Source organism: Mixophyes fleayi, chromosome 9, assembly GCF_038048845.1.
Source record: "Mixophyes fleayi isolate aMixFle1 chromosome 9, aMixFle1.hap1, whole genome shotgun sequence".
Lineage (NCBI taxonomy): Eukaryota > Metazoa > Chordata > Amphibia > Anura > Limnodynastidae > Mixophyes > Mixophyes fleayi.
In genome coordinates this window covers 10,215,265-10,231,359 of record NC_134410.1, presented here as the reverse complement: position 1 = coordinate 10,231,359, position 16,095 = coordinate 10,215,265, and the positions used below count along the sequence as shown (strand labels likewise).

Below are 16,095 nucleotides of genomic sequence, written 5' to 3'. Positions count from 1 at the left end.
TGTTTTATACTTTTAACTCTTTCCTTCTGTCTGCAAAGTTTACATTAAAAGGTCGGCTTTCTAGGGACACCTTACGATATGTATTTTCAGAGTAAAAGGCCGGACTTTAAAAATAGCAGTAGGCTTGAGTCACGACGGCCTGACCCGGTGACCTCTATACCTTAAATTAGATGCACAATTCCATTTCTCCTGGTTAGTGTGACGTATGAAAGGGGATGGGGTCGGTGACGGACTGCGTGGAGACGAGCCCGGGGGACTGGATGCTGCGTGAATTACAACTTGTTGACTGTATATTGATTTTGGAGGTTATTAGGCATTGGGCTGCTTAGGTCAAAGTTAGGACTCCCTGAGCCGTCGGTTTGTAGTGATCATCTCCTTGGAGACCCTAATATACAAGACTTCATTTATGGCATAAAAAAAATAATAAAAAAATCTCCTTTTCCTTTTATTAAGCAACCGTCCGCTTCCCTCTCTTTGCAGATTGAACTTTGCAGTAGGTGTGGCGGAGATTCAGAAGAGGTCGTTCTGTGCCTCTGTGGCTGTTTTAGGGCATCAACTTCCAAAATTCTTTGCCACCTGCTGGCGAGGGTTGTAGATAACTTAAAGCTGATGGCCACAGGTCTAATTGCCTGGTGTAACATTAATCCCGCCAGTGCTGTGCTCATCTTCCTCCGGCTTGTCCACAAGTCTCGGGACATTGACGTTCCCTGAGTGACAGGTCATTGACCGGAGGTGTCGCGAGGGGGCTTGGGATCTGAGCTATGTCACCACTTACTGGACACATTGCTGTTGTGGAAATTGATTCATTGTGTAGCTTAGGACTCGTTGGCTGTAGCCTAATGACAAGTTATATTAATGTAGCGGCTATGGTCATTATTGTTCCTTAATAACAAATGTTGCCTGTTGCGATGATCTTTCCGTTCTATTAATAGTATGCACTCGGGGGGTTAACGCCGTGCAGGACCCTCTATCTGTTCCTTAATGTAGTACGGTGTCGTTATGAATAAAGTAACCAACTTGTTTGACGGATGAAATCTGCAGAGGAACGCATGGGTTCCATCCATCCCTGTTCCCGATAACTTGTTAGTCAAGTTCTGTCGCTTGGACTATGTGTGTTCTGTTCTAATTGCTGATCTACTAGTGTGTATCACTCTGTTACGTAGGAAGCTCCCGACCTGCTTATTGTAACTATAGTGTGACCTTGTCTCCTAGCTGAGGGCCGGTAACACCCAAATAAAGTAACCGTCAGCCTTGGGGGTCTCGTAAATTGCTGTGTGGATGACTGACTACGGACCGGTGGTCTTAGAAAGCTGGTGGCTGCCATCCTGTGGGAGGGACCGGTCTTCACGAAGATGCGGCCTCTTCATTTATTAGGGACTAGCGACCTCATTCAGGCCTATTGGTCGAGCCAAGAAAATGGCTTTGTGCGTGGTAATGGGTTTGCGAATTGTCCTGATTGCGGGAAAGTCTCCAAAATGTTCCTTCGAGAGCCCAGCTCAACCTCCCGGTCTGAGCGCGGAGAGTCGCACTTCAATCTGTAGATACGTCGGCAGCTCCGTGCGATTGTACTTGCTGCAAAGATTTGTCCTTTGCTTTTATTAGGCAAGGATGAAATTTGCTTTCAGTTTGTGAGCAGGAGGTGGGTTCAGACGAGCGTTGTTGTGTGAGTGAGATAAGCAGCGAGGGAGAGGAGGTGGAAGTTCTCCTGCGGAGGATGAAATGATATCACACCAGCGAGAGGAAAGCACGACGCACATGTTCACTGTGTATAATGCAGCACACTCGTCTCCTCGAAATCCTCTGCTGGCTGTGTACTTTACTCTGTTTATTGCTTCTGCATAACAACCTATTGGACCAGAGCTCATTGCAATCTCTAGAGGATCAGTGTGCATGGGAGCTGCATTCGTGTTGGGATATGGCAGCGTGTGCAGTGAACCACCCAGATGTTTATTGGATAACATTTGCTCAATACAGGAACAGTGGCTGTCATTATCAGGGATCCCATTTATCCTGACTTTCCTAGGGCAGTCTTGTTAGTTTACAGAAATCTTAACCACTTCAAGGCCATGTCTTTCACCCCTTACTGACCAGAGCAATTTTTGGGCTGTGGCGATTTAAGGTGGAACAACGTTATTTATTTTATATTGTAAGCAAAAGACCCAGACAAATTTCTCCAGAGGTTAGGAGACAGGAATTTTGCAAACAAAAAAACTTTGGCGTGCAGAACAAGGTGTGCAAAATTATAAGGTGTAGGTTTGCCTAACTGGTACCAAGAATGTGTCAGCAATACCCGACACATGTACCCAACTTGTGCCAACAGGGGTCAATGCATTTTTGCAGAGTGTAGCAGCAATGCCCAACTTATCTACCCATTATGTTCCTGTAACACCCAGCAACAATGCCCACTTCTGGTGCCCACCGTATGCCAGCAGTGCTCATTCTCCCCCTGGGGGCTATGTACTGAAATTGCACTTGCTGTTAGTGGCTGCTGACACTTCCAGACTGATTCCAGGGAGAGTCACTAAGCTCCGTTCTGTCCCGGGGTGACTTAGGGGTCGGTAAAGCTGCCGCAAACTCACATTCGTTAATCGGCCGCTTTTCCAGGCTGTAAGACTTGGGGCTAGATTTACTAAGCTGCGGGTTTGAAAAAGTGGGGATGTTGCCTATAGCAACCAATCGGATTCTAGCTTTCATTTATTTAGTGCTTTCTACAAAATTACAGCTAGAATCTGATTGGTTGCTATAGGCAACATCCCCACTTTTTCAAACCCGCAGCTTAGTAAATCTAGCCCTTGGTTTAGGTACTGATAGTGCTTTTATGCAAACAGCCTGGCATTGCCCTCCTGCAGTCTCCCAGGGGCGCCTTGTAATTGTCATGACGAAATGGCGCACAGATTCTATTGAGCTTTATTTTACAAAGAAGTGTCTATATAAAAGGGTTCTGCAAGTATTTTTCTTAGCAACTTCTGGAATCCATGGGCATAGGTTGAAGAATTCCCTGATACATACTATATATATATATATAATTAGTATGTATGTGTATTAGCATTATATAGGGTTAAACGAGGGAAAATATACTTCTACATCAGTGGTTCAGTTACTTTCGGGCAATTAGTGACATCAGAAACTTACCCTACAATGTATCACGACATGTCTGATTTATTTTGGACCTGAAACAAACATAGGGTCCAGGGAAAAAAAACATTTTTAGTTTTAAAAGCAACCCCCCGACCCCCCCCCCCCCCCCCCCCATCCCCTCCCAAAAAATCCTTATGATGGACGTAATTGTATTATGCTGCAGTTATTAGGTGCCCGGGAACCAAATCATAGGCCTGGCATCTTGTTAGAACATCAGAGAATTAAGGAAACAGTTTGTTGCTATGGGCAACTCCACCTCTTTTCAATCAGATTCCAAGTTCTTTTATTTCCTAACTTGTGCTAGAAATGACAATACCTGGTTGTCATGGGAACACCACCTTCTGTACGCGGCGGGTGCCTGGCAGTCCTGAACTGGTTAAACGTTTAGTGATTATTTTCATAGATGTCACCTGATGTGTATAGATCAAAACTAATGGTAAAAATCTGATCCTAGAACTATATTACTGCATTGGGCACCAAGAGCAACGGACGGGATAACGGTTATAGACCGAGCAAACTTTATTACATTCAGCCTGTTCTTTTAATTAATACTATGTACTTCCCAGTCGTAATTTGGAAAGTGGATTTTTTTGGGTGATACAGATTAGTGCACAAATACTACAGGGCCCATACAGGATAAGTGTGACACACAATATCGTCTACACACGATAGAGGCAGCCATTTTGTGTGCTGAACCAATGTCCATGAGATGGCAGCCTTTCAATCATTCTTGCATAGTTGTCAAACCAACAAAATGGCCTCCGTCAATGCACGTAGGTGACCGGTGTGATTTCAGCTGGTGCGTTTTCAGTTTGGCTTATCCTATATTTTTGTATGTAGGATGTTTGTCAGTTTCTCCATTTGATTAATGGGTTTCAATGGCCAGACAGCAAAATGCCCATCTGTAATGGAGGAACGAGCAGTGGATGAGGATACATGACATAGCTGCACCGTTCCTGCCAAGCTGTTCATTTATTTTGGCAGCCATGAATGTCACAAAGTTTTTGGTTTCATCGTTGCGTTTGACACTTCTACTGACCCCATATTGGGACCATAGCAACCAAGCATTGCCGGTGGGCAGTAGCCCATAGCAACAAAACATTGCTGGTAGGCAGTAGCCCATAGCAACCAAGCATTGCCAATAGGCAGCAGTAGCCCATAGCAACCAAGCATTGCCAATAGGCAGTAGTAGCCCATAGCAACCAAGCATTGCCAATGGGCAGTAGTAGCCCAAGGCAACCAAGCATTGCCAATGGGCAGTAGTAGCCCATAGCAACCAAGCATTGCCAATGGGCAGTAGTAGCCCATAGCAACCAAGCATTGCCGATGGGGGGTAGCCCATAGCAACCAAGCATTGCCGATGGGCAATAGCCCATAGCAACCAAGCGTTGCTAATAAGCAGTAGCCCATAGGAACCAAGCAACAAATGTCCGGTCGCTTTGGATTACTGCACATTTGGCCCTTAGCTGCTGTGTGCGGTCAATTAATCTGAATTTGCGCTGTTCACCTACGTGTCACCCTCCAGCTGTCCAATCAGGATGTTCAGTGGTTTTCACCTACTAAATTTATTTTCTCTGCTTGTATGAGCGTTCGCTCACTGGGAAAATAAAATGACTGCAACCAGTTCTGTTGATAATTAATATTTACGTATAAGAATCTCCTCCCTGGTTTCCAGGGGTTGTTAGTAAATGCCGTCACCAGCAGCACATTGTTTTGTTTACTTGTATTTATCTTAGTGCTATAATGTATTGTCTGTGTTACAGTCAGAAGGAGAACAAGGGATGCTTTATACATTGCATTGTTATATAGTATTATATTCCGGGCCCCTGACATGTGCTTCCTGCTGGAAGCCATACGAATTGTTGCAGATGACGTGCCATCGTATTATCTATCCGTGTGCTGGAAGCAGGCGGCCGTTCTGTGGGACTGCGTCGGTAACGTACACCAGGGTCAGGTCTGCGGGTGTCACAGGGTCACTTTGGGGTGTGACGTACAGTCAGATGAGTGAAAGCTTCCTGCTAGCTCTGCATTGATCCCGAAAGCGCCGAGCCTGGCTCAGCGCACAGCAGCGTCTATTCACTATGGTGCCGCAGGCCCAGTGGAGGCGATAGAAGGTTTCATGGGATGTTGCCTCCATCGGGCACTGATGGTGAACAGCTCAGTGTAACGTGACTCTCCGGGGTATTGTCAGAGAGTTTAACGTATCGGAAGCTTAGATTCTATACATAGACACACAGAGAAATTGATGGAAAGCCAAGTTGCTATAGTACAGTGTTGGCTAACCTGTGACACTCCAGGTGTTTGTGAAACTACAAGTCCCAGCAAACCCTTCCAGCAATAAGCTGCTATATATTGGCAAAGCATGCTGGGATTTGTAGTTTCACAACACCCGGAGTGTCACAGGTTAGCCAACACTGCTATAGTATATGTCAGACCTGGCCAAAATATAATTCAATATAGACCACACTTGCTAACTTTTAAAATCCGTCTTTTGGGAGATCCTGGAGGACAGGTCATGTGACAGGTGTAGGAGGAGTTGGTCGTGGTGACGTCTCCTACTGGGGAAAAGCCGAAATGCACAGCATTGAATGGGAGTGGGGCTTAATGGCGCAATCGTGTCATTAAGCCCCGCCTCCACAAGTGTCCGGGACGTTACCTACTAGTCCGGGAGGACTCCCCTCAAAATTCGGGAACCTCCCGGAGATTCCGGGAGAGTAGGCAAGTATGATATAGACTCCATTCACCAGGAACCGGTGACTTCACGGAGACATGAGCCCGTTTTCTTATTTGTTTATTTATTTCTTAATGGAAATTTTTGTAGCCTACAATGCCCTGTAGCCGAGAATGATAGCTGGCACCGGGGTTCATAGATAGGTTATATAAAATTTTAAACATCTTAATGACGGTATTCTACAATTACATATGTATCGGCCCATGCCTCCCGGTGCTTATTGAGAAGTAAGTTTAGTGACCGTTTAAGAGTCAAAGCTGGAAGTGTGTAGCAACGGAAGGTTTAGCTGAATTGTGCTTCTCTAGCTGTTGGGGAACTACAAGTATCGGCATACCTACCTCTGGTTTATTTGGTGTTCTGGCACTAACTTAACGGACTGCACGAAGAAGACTTAAAGGAAATGTGTGATTAGCGTGTTGTAGCCTTTCATGTGTAAGTGGATACGCTGTGCCGTGTAGCCGTCCTAAGTACGTGTTATGTTTTCCACAGGGAACCCCGCTCTGTTTTAGGAGTGTAGCTGGAAATATAAACTCATTTTCCATATTACCGGAGCCCGCGCTCTGAATGGTGCGGCTGTGTATATAAATATCACTCCCTGAGCTTTCAGTCCGCAGTAGAATCAGGGAAGTGTTTTGTGGAGGGTCGATGTAAAACCCTGCGACTTCTCACAGGAAGTGTACTGACCCGGTCGCTCCGGGGCACCGTCTCCTGTCATTCTTGGGGAGGGGGGTGAGGTTTAAATAGCTCGGATTTCACTGACAAAAAACCTCCTCTGTTACCTCCCTTAAGAATAACCCACTGCCCTAGTAAGCTCCAGAGATATTGGCACTTTGTTATGTATTTTCAGGAGCTTTGCTTACAGAATGACCCCACCCAAAACGGAAAAGTTTGTTTTGGGTGGAGTTGAAGAGGTTAAAAAAGCGAAATAAATCCTACATACCTCTGTACGCAACGTGCGGCCCTCCTTGTCTGGCAGGACGTGCTGAGACCTGTAGTTCCACACCAGCTGGTTGCCTCCCTTCGTAGTAGTACAGAAGACTTTTGATGATAAGTGAAGAACACAGCTTGAGACGTAAGACTGTTGGGCTTGTTTACCGTCTGCATCATGAAAAATACCAGCTTTAGATGTGCTGTGGATGAGGATGAATCGCGCGGTCTTACGTTCCAACCATTCTGACGCATCACCATAGCAGTCACTATCCCGGGCAATGGGAGCGATCAGATCCATCACTGTGGATAGGTGGATGCCTCTTATGTGATTCTAAGTTTTTTTTGTTTTTTCTTTATTTCAGTTTAGTTCCACATTATTGTCTGGTTTTTAGTGAAGTTCCTTATTCAGGCCTTGGATAATCTGTACTTCTGTATAACGGCTTTTGTTTTTTTTTAGTAATTATTTTTACTTAAGTTTAAAAAGATTTAAATTTTTCTTTGTATCGCCCCCTATTCCTGTATCAGTATCATTTTCCATCCACCCCTTCTTAGCTCCGTATAACACATTTTGGTGAGATCTCCTGCAGCTCCTCTTTACCTGAGACCAGGAGCCAGATTGGGCCACAGCGTGATAGACATAAGTACTACAAACCGACTATAGTTCTTCCATAGAGCTGTATGGATGGATTAAGCCCTCCTGTGCTGTGAGCCGCTCTCGGCTTCAGGTAACGCGGGTTGGGGGGGTTCCTAATAGAATGGGAAGATAGGGGGGGATCCAGTTCAGCCTGAGGTGCTGTCCAACATCCCATCAATGTTCAGATGCGCTGACTTCCATCTATTACAATAAGGGTACTCCGGGCATTTTTCTGCGCATCTCTACGGCAGGTCGGGGGACAATTAGCGGATATTTCAGCCTCAACATGGTGTCTGTGTCTCCACGCCCTGTACCAGACACACAGCGCTGTATTGAATCTCCCCCCTTAGAATTGGTTAAAAGTGACTGTTGTATGAAGTCTTTTCAGATGGAATTTGTATACGCACTGCAATATATACAGTTTACACACCTTGTGTTTGGGGAATAAACATAACATATTACCCAGAATCCTTATCTGCATCCAAACACTGGACCACATAGCCGTAAACGTACGTGTTAGATATCCTGGTAGACCACCGCTTGATGAAATAAGACGGGGTCCCATATAATTCAAATTGGTCCCCAGCCGCACTCCTCCACCTGGGCAGCTTGAAGCAAGTCCATCAGTTGTCGGTGACCCTCCCCCATGAACTTCACTTTAATCTGAATTTTATAGGGGTTGTGCATTGACAACTGTTTGAGTTCTCCTGTAATGATAATTGACCTCTTCTTCTTTTTTGTGTGCGTGAATATATTTTGTTCTTCACCAATATTGCAGTCTGCTATGGCAGAGTCAAGAGACCGCGTGTGTGCGTTTTCCTAATTGCGCTTTTTCTTGTTTGTGTGTCCCCCCAGCAGGTGGAATCTGCATAGGGCGGAGGAGAGGGGGGCGGAGGAGCTGCAGACTCGTTCGGCAGCTCCAGAGCCGCAATCACCTGCCATGATAACGGCCGCCCCGCTCTACAGTGGTGTGCACAACTGGAGCAGTACCGACCGTGTGCGCATGTGCGGCATCAACGACGACAGGTGAGGGCGAGTCCCGGGCGCTACGCTGTAGTAAAATGTTAATAGTATCTATGATTTAGATTGTTTTCCAATTGCGTGGTTGTACTGCACCCTTATTAATTGTAGGTTTGCAGAGAGTGACTTGTGTTCTGGTAGTTATGTGTGTCCGGGTCACTCAGCCTACACCCAGACTGTAATCTCTTGCCTTGTTTTTTGGACAGGAGGACACCGGTGTCTGATGAGAAGTCAAAATCCGGTGGTACCCATCTCCTGGGGTCCGAAGATCGTTGTGTGAACAGTGTTCTTTCCAAGGTGAGCTTAACCTGCAAAACGGCAACGCAACGTGGCTTCTATCCGTCTCTGGCTCCCCCGTCCCAATTCCATATATATGTCACTTATCTGCCACTGGGAACAGAGCGCCACCTACAGGTTTGATTGTGTTTTAAAAACAATCAGAGCAGCCGACCAGCACACTCTCCCTGCCTGTCTCTGCCGAACGGAGCTGCACATAGTGTGCAGCCTTAGCTGTCAAAAAGGGGGTAAAATTATTTTGTAGAGCCGCCCCTGCCTCCGTTACGTGATGATTTAAAACTCAAAACAAATCAAATTGTAGAATAATTGCCTAGCACAATATCGCTACAATACAAAAGCATCAGTGATAAGAGACCTTTTTAAATGCCATTTTTAGTCATTCTAGAGGAAATCTGTTTTATCGGCATCGTGTAAGAGGTGATTGTCAGACCGGTTGGTGTCATCGGAAACCCCTTTTTTGTGCACAGTAAACAATCGATGGAATTGTCTCACAAAGCCGTGTTGCAGTAATTTAATCAAGAAATTGTAGGTGGTTAAACAGGGCCTTAAGATTTACCAAAGGTCTGTGAATGGAGCTCCTACTACTTGTATGTTAGAGCACTGTTCTTAAAACCTGGCTAAAAATAAAATGGTATTATCCAATAAACCTAATTACTGCGAAACACATTAACACTTTAACAGGGGACAAAAGCCGTAGTTGATGCCTCAGTAATGACGCTAGTGAATTAATAGGCTGCGTGTCTCGTTAACCTGTGTCGCCGTGTTCCAACAGGTACATTTTAAATGGACTCAAAAGAGAATAACTGATCTCAAATACTTCTCCTTTAGCAACATTATTCTTTATGCAGCGCTAATATTAGTTTGTGGAAAGTTTTATTGAAAATTCTTGTAAAATATTGTCTTCTATTAAATATGCCCTAACACACAGCCACTTACCTGCCATTAGGAATGAAGCGCAACTTATGGGCAGCATAGTGGTTAGCACTTCTGCCTCACAGCGCTGGGTTTCCCACACTCCAAAAACATACTGGTAGGGTAATTGGCTGCCATCAAAAATTGACCCTAGTCTCGCTCTCGCGCTCTCTCTCTGAATTTAGACTGTAAGCTCCAATGGGGCAGGGACTGATGTGAGTGAGTTCTCTGTACAGCACTGCGGAATCAGTGGCGCTATATAAATAAATGATGATGATGATGAACTTACTGGTGGGAGACAATTACAACATGTATTTTCTCAACTTTTTCTAAAAAAATTTAATGATGTAGATTTATCAAGTACCTGTTGATATATATAAATTTGTACCAAATACTCCCTAATTCGTGTAGGTTTCCATCAGTGAACCCCATATCTCATATCAATACCCCTAATTAATGTACTGGTGAAAATCCATTTATATACTGAACTCGTTTTTTTCAGTTCAGTTTACCAGACCTAGGGGTATATTTACTAAACTGCAGGTTTGAAAAAGTGGAGATGTTGCCTATAGCAACCAATCAAATTCTAGCTGTCATTTTGTAGAATGTACTAAATAAATGATAACTAGAATCTGATTGGTTGCTATAGGCAACATCTCCACTTTTTCAAACCAGCAGTTTAGTAAATAGTCTGAAATATCCCTTTGGGTACACATACCTCATGTTGAGAAACCCTGTCCTAGATGGAAGCATTTAATTAATAATAACATAGGATACTGATTGTATAAAATGTTCTTCATAGCAGCCAATCAGATTCTAGCTTTCCTGTATTAGCGCAAGTTAGTATGATTCGTTGCTACGGGATACAGAACCTTCTTAAATGTCCCCAGCGGAGTTTGTAATTTGTCAAAAAGCAACGGTTCTCTGACTACCGGTGTTCGTTTTACCTACATCTTAATGCTTATGTTCTTGATATTTCTTTACCGTGAGCTTCCGCTGATCTGTGTTTTTGGTTTCAGGTGGATTTCATACCAGCAACCAACCAAAGTGATGCCCTGATGCTCCAGGAAGGTGGAGGCGCGGAGGTGGAAACTGGACAACAACTAGAGGAGAAACCACCAGATCCGACTTCGTCCAGGCCGGCAGGGGCGGCGTTGTCATTCAAAGCCTGCGACAACGTCTCGCCGCCGGACGGCAAGCAGGCCGCAAGCATGTTACTGGATGCGTCCATCCAAGCCGCTTCGAGTAAACACGGTAAAAAGATGGAGTATGCCAGGACTCCAGCGCAAGAGAAAGAACACCCCGCTCTTCAGCCCGCCGCTTCGGATCCGTCTGTAAAGCAGAAGACTGTCATGGGCCCTGGATTACAAATTGCAGGTCAACCAGTGGAGGCATCGCACGCCGTCGTGTCCTCCAGTTTTGGCACGCTGACTCCCTTTACTATGAGCAGAATCTGCTTCTCCGCCACTCAGGTCCCTAATATGCAGAAGCTTCCTTTGTCCTTTACATCTGGTACAGTCATAACACCCACCCAGCCCCTAGTTTACATCCCACCTTCAAACTGTGTACAGCCCCTCAGCGTAACTACCTTACCGACCACATTTGGGGTTACGTCCACGCTGACTCTTCCCATAATGCCCTCCTGTTTGCAGGACCGATGCCTACTTCAAGCGTCTTCAGAACTGCATACACATGCTTTTGCTTCTTCTCTGGGAAGACCCTTAAACACGGACCCTAAAGTGATTTCAAAAGAATTGAATAAACCAGTTAGCACAGCCCCTTCCGTTTCTCTCACCAACAGCAATAGCATTATCACATCTTCAGTGGATGGTTCATCTGTCTGCACCGAACCATCCTCCTCCACCCTATCTGCTTTACAGACTTTGTCCACACATCCCACCCTCCCGATGGTCAGTATGAGCCCCGTCACCCTAACGACCTATTCCCGGACGCCTAATGTAGAACTGCAGAACGATTCTTCATCCGTTTCCCCATTGAAGTCCCCTCCACAACTTGAAAGAGAGATGGTCTCTCCCCCGGACTCTTATGAAATGCCTTTGGACTTGTCCTCCAAATCTCACCGCCATAAACACGCCCCATCCAACCAGCGGAAAACTCCGCCTATGCCAGTGTTAACCCCAGTGCACACCAGCGGGAGAGCCTCTCTGTCTACTGTGGTGTCCAGGTCTGACTGCAGTTCTCAGCGTCCCGCGCAAAACAGCTTCACCAGCAGCAGTGTTAGCCAGAGTGTCCAAGGCGGCCCCCCTTTGGTCATGTTCCCAGAGTTTTTGAGGAACGGAGATCCAGTCTCATCACAGTTGGTGGGAGCTTCAGGGTCTTGGATTAAAAATTCTGCTGCTCTCATTAGTACTATACCGGGTACTTACGTTGGGGTGGCAAACCCAGTGCCTGCCTCTGTGTTGTTGAACAAAGACTCTAACTTGAGCCTTAGCACGGACTCACAACTTTTGGCAAAGCAGGAGCCGATTTCAATAATTGACCAGGGAGAGCCAAAGAACTCAGGGTCGTGTGGCAAGAAAAGTATCCAGGCCAGTGTAGATGGCAAGGAGTCCACGGAGAAGCGGCATCTTCACGGACGTGCTTCTACGGTGAACTCTTTGTGTCCGTCGAAGGACTGGACCTTATCTGGACATGGGACAGTACACCCAAAGTGTCCCTTAAATGGGAAACCCAGCAATTCTCAGGTTCTGCCAGTTAGTTGGTCTCATTACCGTCAGCCATCGTTGCTGTCCATCGGCACACTCCGTTCAAGCCAAGGTCCACCTCACAGACTTCCCATAGGCGAGTACACCTTATTTTCCAGCATTCTTCCAGCCGAGTCCAACGTGACGCCTCAAAAAAGCGTCAGTGATTCCCCGTTTACCGCTCAGCAGCAAAATGCCGCTCCGACGGCCGCAGCCGCTGAGCATGACGTACGAGGAAAGTCACGGACATGCGAGTCTCTTTCTAAGCCACGCAAGCCTCGTGCAAATAAAGCTTTGCTTGCACCAAAACCTGCCGCAGGAAACCCCGTTTTATACCTTCAGCCAGGTGCGGTGGATGGTCAGCGAGAGGTCGAAGGGAGCACCACTTTAAATAAAGTCCCCGACAAACAGAACTGCAAAGACGACAAAATTCGACCAAAGTTGACTTGCAGTCGAAAGACATTCGGGGACACAAAGCCGAAAAACAAAGTTTTGGCCTCTTACATGACCAGCGACCAACTTACGGCCAGTCAACCAAAAGACGCTGGTCATGGCTTTCCGTTGTTGGGAGTGCAGGACTGCAGCAAAAAGGACTCTAATACAGATGTGTCGCAGGATCAGCCTGCGCATCGGAAACGCAGCCACAAAAAGACGCCCCCTGTAGACGCGCTGCATTGCGTGCAGGAGGTAGACTTGAGCAAGGTCAAAATCGAGAGGGTGGATGACGATGAGAACTTTGGCTGTTTGCCATCTTATAACAACTCATCGTGGTCACCTGTGGATATGCCACCAATTACCAAAGTCAAGGCCAGGGTTAAAAAAGAACCAGGATTAAGAGGTCGTTATAAGCGTTTGGAGGAGGTCACCCCCATCAGGCCAGCACAACCGAAGCCCAAATGTAAAAGGAAACAGCAGGACGTGGACAAGAACTTGCAAGAACCGCAGCAAAGGAAGGTGAGTGGTATTGTGACGTATAATGTATGTGGTTTCATGCCTGACATATCTCTGACCTAACTACGTATAGACCCCTCCACCCCCAACATACACCTTCTACCTTTTACTTCTCAAGTTACATAGACCTATAACAGTCTACACCAGTGGTTCCCAAACTTTTGCAGTTTGCGGCACCCTTAGAGTCTCCATAATTTTTTCAAGGCACCCCTCCAAAATAATTACCTTGCAGTCCTGTTTTATAAGTAGTTGGGTCAAAAAAACGTAATAAGTATTTAGGTCAGGACAGAAATACTTATTTAGTTGTATTCAAAAATAATATACATAGATCCAAGGGAAAATAATATTTTTATATATTTTTTTTCAATTATATTTCTGTCAAAGAATAATTTACAGTTAACACACTCTGTGCCCCCTGCATCCACACACACTCTGTGCCCCCTGCATCCACACACACTCTCTGCCCTCCTTCATCTCCACGCACACTCTCTGCCCTCCTTCATCTCCCTGCACACCCTGTGCCCTCCTTCATCTCCACGCACGCCGTGTGCCCTCCTTCATCTCCACGCACACTCTCTGCCCTCCTTCATCTCCCGGCACGCTGTGTGCCCTCCTTCATCTCCCGGCGCGCAGTGTGCCCTCCTTCATCTCCCGGCGCGCAGTGTGCCCTCCTTCATCTCCCGGCGCGCAGTGTGCCCTCCTTCATCTCCCGGCGCGCAGTGTGCCCTCCTTCATCTCCCGGCACGCTGTGTGCCCTCCTTCATCTCCCGGCACGCTGTGTGCCCTCCTTCATCTCCCGGCACGCCGTGTGCCCTCCTTCTTCTCCCCGCACGCCCTGTGCCCTCCTTCTTCTCCCCGCACGCCCTGTGCCCTCCTTCATCTCCCGGCACGCTGTGTGCCCTCCTTCATCTCCCGGCGCGCAGTGTGCCCTCCTTCATCTCCCGGCACGCTGTGTGCCCTCCTTCATCTCCCGGCGCGCAGTGTGCCCTCCTTCATCTCCCGGCACGCCCTGTGCCCTCCTTCATCTCCCGGCACGCCGTGTGCCCTCCTTCATCTCCCGGCGCGCAGTGTGCCCTCCTTCATCTCCCGGCACGCTGTGTGCCCTCCTTCATCTCCCGGCACGCTGTGTGCCCTCCTTCATCTCCCGGCACGCTGTGTGCCCTCCTTCATCTCCCGGCACGCAGTGTGCCCTCCTTCGTCTCCCGGCACGCCGTGTGCCCTCCTTCATCTCCCGGCACGCCGTGTGCCCTCCTTCATCTCCCGGCACGCCGTGTGCCCTCCTTCTTCTCCCCGCACGCCCTGTGCCCTCCTTCTTCTCCCCGCACGCCCTGTGCCCTCCTTCATCTCCCGGCACGCCGTGTGCCCTCCTTCATCTCCCGGCACGCCGTGTGCCCTCCTTCATCTCCCGGCACGCCGTGTGCCCTCCTTCATCTCCCGGCACGCCCTGTGCCCTCCTTCATCTCCCGGCACGCCCTGTGCCCTCCTTCATCTCCCGGCACGCCGTGTGCCCTCCTTCATCTCCCCACACGCCCTGTGCCCTCCTTCGTCTCCACACGCTCTGTGCCTCTGCATTCACTCACTCTGCCTCTTCACTCTGCCCCCTCTTTCATTCTTTTTCCCCTCCATTGCTGTTTCCTTTCACCTTCCCCTCCATTTCTTTACTTACCATACTTGATCTTCTTTCTTCTATTTCTTCTGTCTTACCAATTCGGCGGCACCTGGGTCCCAGCATCCTCCTCTCTCCTGCCGCTTGTCACTGAATGTCGGGAGTGATGACGTCACGCCCGACATTCAGTGAGAAGCGAGGAGGGAGGATGCTGGATCCCCGGGTGCCGCCGAATTGGTGAGTTTTTTTTTTTTTGTTTTTTTTTTTTCCTCCTCCTGGCCGCGGCACCCCTGTGACAGCGCCGCGGCACACACTTTGGGAACCTAGGGTCTACATTATCTGCCGTCATTTTGCCGGCTGTTATGAGCAAGAAGCCCTGAACCCAGCACTACCGGCCTTGGAGGACTTGAGTTCTCGGTGTGATAGCGTGCTGTGGGGTGTTTTTGATTAGGGTGTTGTGTTATTTTTTTGAAAGTTGGGAAGAACTTTTGAAGTCGTTTAGACCTTTTACGGGTACTTATCTGTAACTTAAAACGGATCTAGGATGTGGTGGTTGTCATTTAATTAGGCCATTACATTACACTATAATAAGTTAGACAACTATTTTTGTTAGCTGTTTACGATAAGGTAATCCTAGATTGGCCGGTTAAAGACGAGAAGCCCTTACCATCCAGTGATTGGTTACCGTATTACATTGGCTGCATGCATGGCATTAGAAGTGGTAGAAAAAGGGATCTAATTAAGGAGCTTTATCCTGGTCTGAAAGGGAACGAGCTCATCTTATGAAGGTCGCACTCAGCAGCAACATGTAGATAACAGCGCTAATATGTACAGTGAGGGTTGGTTAAAAAAGAACAAACAGTTTGACGTAATCTTTGTTATATAATTGGGGCTCAAACCCCAAGAAAAATGATGGTATGATAGAGAAGTGTTTTCTATGTAAGCGTTTAAATGTTGACTATTAGATGGACTATTTGGTTATACCTCTATGACACATCGTCAGTATTGTCATCAATGGTGATATTACCTTAGAGGGATTGTTACTCGGGATGTTGTAGAGAGGACAAAACCTTTTTAAACCCCCTTGTTCTTGGAATAATATTCCCAGTGTTCCAGGAGGTGTAACTAGTTTCTTCTCTGTTCAGAATGTTTCTTTGCACAAATGTCTTTA

General features: G+C 47.1%; 1 protein-coding gene across 5 annotated transcripts in view; it reads left to right on the top strand.

Annotated features, from left to right (window-relative positions):
- BCORL1 (BCL6 corepressor like 1) overlaps positions 1 to 16,095 on the top strand; it is a 58,464-nt gene that overhangs the window by 28,140 nt on the left and 14,229 nt on the right. For 4 of the 5 annotated variants that reach the window (XM_075186352.1, XM_075186353.1, XM_075186351.1 and 1 more), the window contains 3 exons: positions 8,289 to 8,459; positions 8,660 to 8,750; positions 10,682 to 13,321. In XM_075186352.1, coding sequence (XP_075042453.1) covers positions 8,374 to 8,459; positions 8,660 to 8,750; positions 10,682 to 13,321 — 2,817 coding nt within the window. In that variant the 5' untranslated portion in view covers positions 8,289 to 8,373. The remainder of the gene's footprint in view (positions 1 to 8,288; positions 8,460 to 8,659; positions 8,751 to 10,681; positions 13,322 to 16,095) is intronic. The other variant, XM_075186350.1, reaches the window with a different exon arrangement.